The sequence below is a fragment of the Bos taurus genome, chromosome Y (genome assembly GCF_002263795.3).
Source record: "Bos taurus isolate L1 Dominette 01449 registration number 42190680 breed Hereford chromosome Y, ARS-UCD2.0, whole genome shotgun sequence".
Lineage (NCBI taxonomy): Eukaryota > Metazoa > Chordata > Mammalia > Artiodactyla > Bovidae > Bos > Bos taurus.
Genome location: NC_082638.1, coordinates 10122747 through 10128405, shown reverse-complemented (window position 1 = coordinate 10128405; position 5659 = coordinate 10122747). Strand labels below are relative to the sequence as shown.

Sequence of the window (5659 nt, the reverse complement as noted above, 5' to 3'; positions counted from 1 at the left end):
ACACCCACACCTGCGCCTCCCTCGCCTTTCTGCCCTGCCGAGGAGGCTGGAAATGCCTGGACGTCTGCCACGCTCACACCCTGTCTCTCCTCGCGTGCCTGGGGTTTTGCATGGACAGCCTAGCTTAGCACATCTTGCGTTGTGTTTCGCATCATGCCAGTGTGTGCCACCCTCGTGGAGACAGCGTGCGGGCCGATGGGCCGATCCTGGGCAGCACTGGCCCAGGGCCCTCCCGGGTCTCCTTCTTCCGTGTGTGGAACAAGTCCCCAGTGCAGCAGGCAATCTGTGCCTCTTTCTCCTTCGGGTCTCTGCTCTTCTCTACAGGAACTTGGCCTCCTCTCCACCCCGGGTCCAGCCGTACCCTCGCCCACCATTTCCAGAGGCCGGCCCACGTCCCCATGGACTGAGGGCTCCTCAGGCAGCGGTTTCAAAGCCCCGCCCCACCTGATTTGCCCTCGCGGAATCCTCAGACCATGCACTTCCCTCTCCCTGGTCCAAGCACACACAACCACAAGTTAGAAGTGGCGAGCGTGTTTTGGATTTGGTCTAATTGCGGATTTCTCAAGCCACGGTCCGCTGGTCCGAGGTATCACTGGCCATCTTTTCCTCATTCCCATCCCGGATACGGTCATGCGGACAGTCGGTGACCAACCTCCGTCAGCCTGGGGACGCCTCGTGCCTCCTCTTCTGGTCGCTCGTCACCTCCTCTCCCGTCGCCTTCATCTCTGCGTCCGCCCTGGGCCGGACACACACACACACCCCCGCATAAAGACAGGTGACACAAGCACACGCGTGTACACACACACATGCTTGGCACGTGGACACGGACGCAAACAGGGAACACAGGGGTTTCAGGAGCCGAAGACCCGTGTCCAGCAATGACGGAGATGGTGTCACTAGGCACCATGTCCTGCCCTTGGGGCTCCCTGTCCACCTCCTCCCAGAGACGTCCGGATTTTCCCTGAAGCAACTTCAAGCTCAGCAGGTGTGGTGCTGGTGAGATCAGAGTATTGGATGTGGAAATTCACACAAGATCCCAAAGTCAGCGCACAGGTGCACTGGGACCCTGGACAGGACGCCCTTTCAGTGACAGGCCATCCTAGGTTAAGGGGCGGAAGTGAAGGGCCCAGGCATTCTCAAACTCAGTGAGAGGAAGGACGCCGGGGGAATGGCAGGACCCAAGGACAGATGATTCTGACACAGGCACTTAATTCACCCTGCCTCTAGTCGTATCACCTAGGACTCTCGCGCTGCCACCACAGCTGACTGGAGGGGGACTTACTGCGCTCTCGGACACACCGAGTCCCCCCCAGCCCCCAGTCTCAGCAAGTCACCTGCTGCATGCTTGACTCAGGCTCTGGCTCTGCAGCCAGTTTGCATGAGCCTGAGCATCCCCATTTGCAAAAGAAAGTACTGTGTCCCAGCTACTATTCGGCTGTCCCTACGGGGCCTACCTCCAGACCCCATCACCACATGTGTTTCTGTCAGTTGTCTCTCATGGACGAACCTTCCTCCCTGAGGTAGTACTTCAGGGGATCGTCCCACACGTCTTCGCTGATGATCTGCAGGCAACACGAGCAAGGTCAGCCAGGGGCTGACCAGGCTCCCAACCCTCCCATGAGCAGCCAAGAACTCCAACATCAACCACCAACTGTGTGCAAGCCCAAAGCAACCCCACCTCAGCAATCCTGTTCGATTCTGGGCCGTTGTGGCCTGACAGCCAGTTGAGAAAGTTAAGGCTCCTGGTGTCCAGCCTGCGGCTGGGGGCTCCCCGTTCAAAGTCCCAGAACCAGTGGACTGGAGTGGATCGACGTGCCCTGTACCCTGCAGACAGACAGGGGAGACTGGGGTGGACACCGCAGGTGCATCATCCACACGCTTGCACACCCACACTCATCACCCCGGGAGCCACCTTTTACCAGTGATGTCAAGGTAATACTCCTTAATGATCACCGAGTTCAAGAAGCAGGGGTTGTCCCGAAAGGAAAAGATCAGCTTGCAGCGGGACGGCGGATGGCTCCGCACCTGCACCTGCCAGGATAGCGAGGAGGGAAAAGGTGCAAGCTTCTAGGGGCCTCAGCTTGCCTCCAAGGCAGGCATGATCAGCTTCCCCGATGCCTCTCCAAAGTCTCACAGCACAGGAACATGGCTAACACGTTCCTCCCACTCCCCGCCAGGTCCCATACCCACCCTTCCTCAGTCTCCCTCACTGACCTTCAAGTCCATCATGTAGCCGAGAAAGTCTTGATCTTGGTCGCTGATCAGGACGGAGACTTGAGGGTGGCTCATAATCTGCTTTAGGTCAAGGAGCCATTCAGGCCACATGCCGGCCAAGAAGAGCCAGGAGCATCAGCCCTAGTCTGGGGTGGAACAAGGATACTGGAACACGCATCTGCAAGGAGCTTGGCGGGCACTGCCTCTTGCCCGGCCACTGCTGATATCCTCAGGACCTGCCATACCATCAGACACGCTCATGGCTCTGGGCCCCTTGGGATGGTGTGCATCTGCATTCCCCAAGCAGGGGCTGTTTCTGACCGCTACTCTGCTCCTCCAGACCTGTGTATGCTGGGTAGTGGCATGTCACTGCTTATACGGTCAGACTTGCAGTCCTTGTGACAAACCGTGTCTGAAAGTAAAGGGCTTCTTGGGTATGTGTGTGTGTGTTTATGTGTACGTGTGTGTGTGTGTGCGTGTGCGTGTGCGTGTGTGTGTGAATGACTCACATGCCCCAGCAATGTGCCGGGATCACCCACATTTACACCAATAACTGTCTGCGAACGCTGCTCTTGTGTACCGTCTCTGGTCAATGTTGACTTAGAGGCCTCGGGGGCTGCGCCTCCTCAGATGCAGGCCTGAAGGAGACACTCAAAGGCATGGCTGCGACACGTCCACCTGTGGCCCTGCCCAGGCCCTACTCGGCTGTGCCTTTGGAGCCTGCCAATTGCCCAGGACCGCATTTCCTTCAGTGGCCTCCGGCGCCCTTCCTGTGCCCTCGCCTCCACCCCCTCCGCCTGCTCCTGCCCCTTCTCCCCTTCCTCGTCCTCCTGAGCAGCGGACCCCAAGGAGCAGCGCAAAGGATACAGCTTTGGCCCAGAAGCCAGGGATGCCCTGGATGATGGCGCTCCTCCGAGCCAAGTGACGCTTCCTCCTCTGATGGTTCTTGCGCATGAACTGAACGTAAGCCCTGCGGTTTTGCTCACGCTCAGAGCTCAGTTCTACCTGCAGGGCGGCCAGTGCCTGCAGGGCATCCAGCTCCTGGCGCTCACAAGGGCCTCCGGGCCTTTCCTGGCCCTGCTCCTCCACCGTCTTCTCCTCTAGCTCCTGGGAGGGCCGCTGTTCCTGCTCCTCATCCGCCACAACCTCCACCTCCTCCACGATGTCTTCCGCAAGCAGCTGGAACTCCCGCCCGATCCCCGCCACGTCTCCGTCCACCAGGGCCTCGCCCTCCTCCACCGCCTCCACCCTGAAGAGGGTGGCCTCTTGGCCTGGCGTGACAACTGCTGGTGACAAGGTCCCAGCTGCGCACTGCATCACGACGGCAGGCTGCGGGGTGGGGGAGGGGGGTGGGGGCGGGGCCCTGCCCCCTGAGTACCTGGGCTCACAACTTGGAAGGTGCGGGGTCCCGGGACGCTCCCGCCTTCCTCTGACCGCCTCTCACGTTCCTCTTGGCCTTGGCGGTGACCCCGAGCTGGGGCAGAGGCGAAGGGACGCGACATAAGAGCACAACAAGTGGGGCGTAATGGCGGCCCAGGCTGCAGTAAACCTGTGGGACCGACTAGCTCTTTTGGGGGCGGGGAGTGAGGGGGATTGTCAGAAGGCGGGGGCTGCTGTGTGGGGGTGTTGGCGTGAGGCCGAAGAAAGGGGTGCCAGAAACGCAGGACGGGGTGAACGGGCCCTAGGAGATCCGGCGAACAGGCGGGGGCCTAGGCTGTGAGCCATGCACAGACTGCTGGCCCAAATCTAGACCAACGGCCGACAGGGTAGTGGGCGGCACTCTTATGGACACGCCCCCAGACCGGAGGGCATCTTCCGGGGTTCCTGTGCTGCTCCAGCGCCCCTACGTGGCCAGATTCTGCTCCAGGGAGGGACAGGGTTTTGCATGTGGCCGGGCTAGCCCCAGGCGCTGTCATTGACCTGGCTCTGGAAATTCCAAGCACGGGTTCCTGCTCCGCCATCCGAACCGCACACTCCTGTGTCCCCTGGGACTGGCAATAACTGAGAGCTCTCCCTGAGTATCCAAGGGATACGCAGGGGTGCCAAGGGGCTGGATACTTTTCTTCAAGGGACAGAGAGCCTGCTGCTGTCCGGATGCAAGGGGAGTAGGGAAGAACCCCACCTACAGTGCTACAGTGGATCTCCACTGTTCGGGAACACCAGCGCCTTAGTGTACAGCGCTCGCTCTGTGTCTCTGTATCTTTGCTTCTGGCATAGCACTGTGTTGGGCAATCCTTCCGCGTGTGTAGCAGGCGCTGGTGTCTGTGTGTCTCCGTCTCTCTAAGTAGTGCTGTTGCCGTCTGCAACTCTGTGGACACCAGCGCTCAGAAGAGACGCTTATCCTTGGCGTGAAGGCAAGCCCTTCTCGTCCTGAGTGAGTTTCACCGGTGGGAGTTCAGAGGGTTTTAGTCCACACGTTCAGAGAGTGCTTTCTCGACCTTGAAAGCCAACAGTGGGCGGTCACTGCTGAAGCGCAGAAGGGGACGGGCGACCCTCCCTCCCTCGCTGGGCCGACGTGAAAGCTGCACAAGCCTGAGGTGCCGTGGCCACACTGTGTGCAGAGGGAGAAACGAGGCCCGCTCTGCTGGCATGAGGGACCCCCCCTGAACCTTGTGCGAATGCCGGCCAGGGAGACGCTAAGGACAGCTCCCCGTTAAGTCCCACGACTCACCGGTGTCGGAGACATGCACGGCTGCCATCGACCCTATGGAGGCCCTTTCAAAGTGGTTCTGTTCTCCATGTGAGAACACATCCCAGCCTGCCCTGTGGCCCAAGCCTGTGGGGCCTGGAGCAGCAAGAGGATCAAGCTAAACCAGCCATCCTATAGTCCTGACACACGATATATGCGTTCTACAAAGAGCTTGGGCATGGGCAGGGCCGACCCGATTCAGTTGCATGGACCGAGATGTGGGCTCAAGAGTGTTTGTCGGGGGCTTGAACAAAGGCAGGGCCCAGCCTGGGTCATGGCAGGGACTGTGCTGTGGCCTCGGGAGTGTCTGTCGGGATGAACAAGGGCAGGATCCAGCCTGGATCAGTGCAGGGACCGAGATGTGCTCCAAGGAGTGTTTATCGGCTGCTTGATCATGGGCAGGACCCAGCCTGGCTCGATGACGGGACCGAGAGGTGGTGTCAGGTGTGTTTGTCAGGGGCTTGAACAAAGGGAGGATCCAGCCTGGTTCAGTGCAGGGACCGAGGGGTGGGCTCAGGAGGATTTGTCGGGGGTTTGAACAAGCGCAGGACCCAGCCTGGTTCAATGCAGCGAGTGAGATGCGGGCACAGTGGTGTTTCCTGGGGGGTGGGGGGGGGGAGGGTGGTTGAACAAGGGGAGGACACACCTTAGTTGAGTTCAGGAGCAGGGAGCCAGCTGTGGGCTCAATACTGTTTGCTGGGGGCTTACCTCAGGCCAGGAACCAGCCTGAGAATCAGATGCACGCCCAGAAGTGTT

General features: G+C 59.9%; 1 protein-coding gene across 1 annotated transcript; it reads right to left on the bottom strand.

The window, feature by feature from the left end:
- Positions 1-1484: 1484 nt before the first annotated feature.
- LOC132344612 (testis-specific Y-encoded protein 1-like) lies at positions 1485-3716 on the bottom strand. The gene is made up of 6 exons (XM_059884278.1): positions 3593-3716; positions 3082-3497; positions 2215-2292; positions 1920-2031; positions 1679-1824; positions 1485-1562 (listed from the first exon to the last, which is right to left on the bottom strand). The coding sequence occupies exons 1-6, from the start codon at positions 3714-3716 to the stop codon at positions 1485-1487; spliced, it is 954 nt and encodes a 317-aa protein (XP_059740261.1).
- Positions 3717-5659: the final 1943 nt, after the last annotated feature.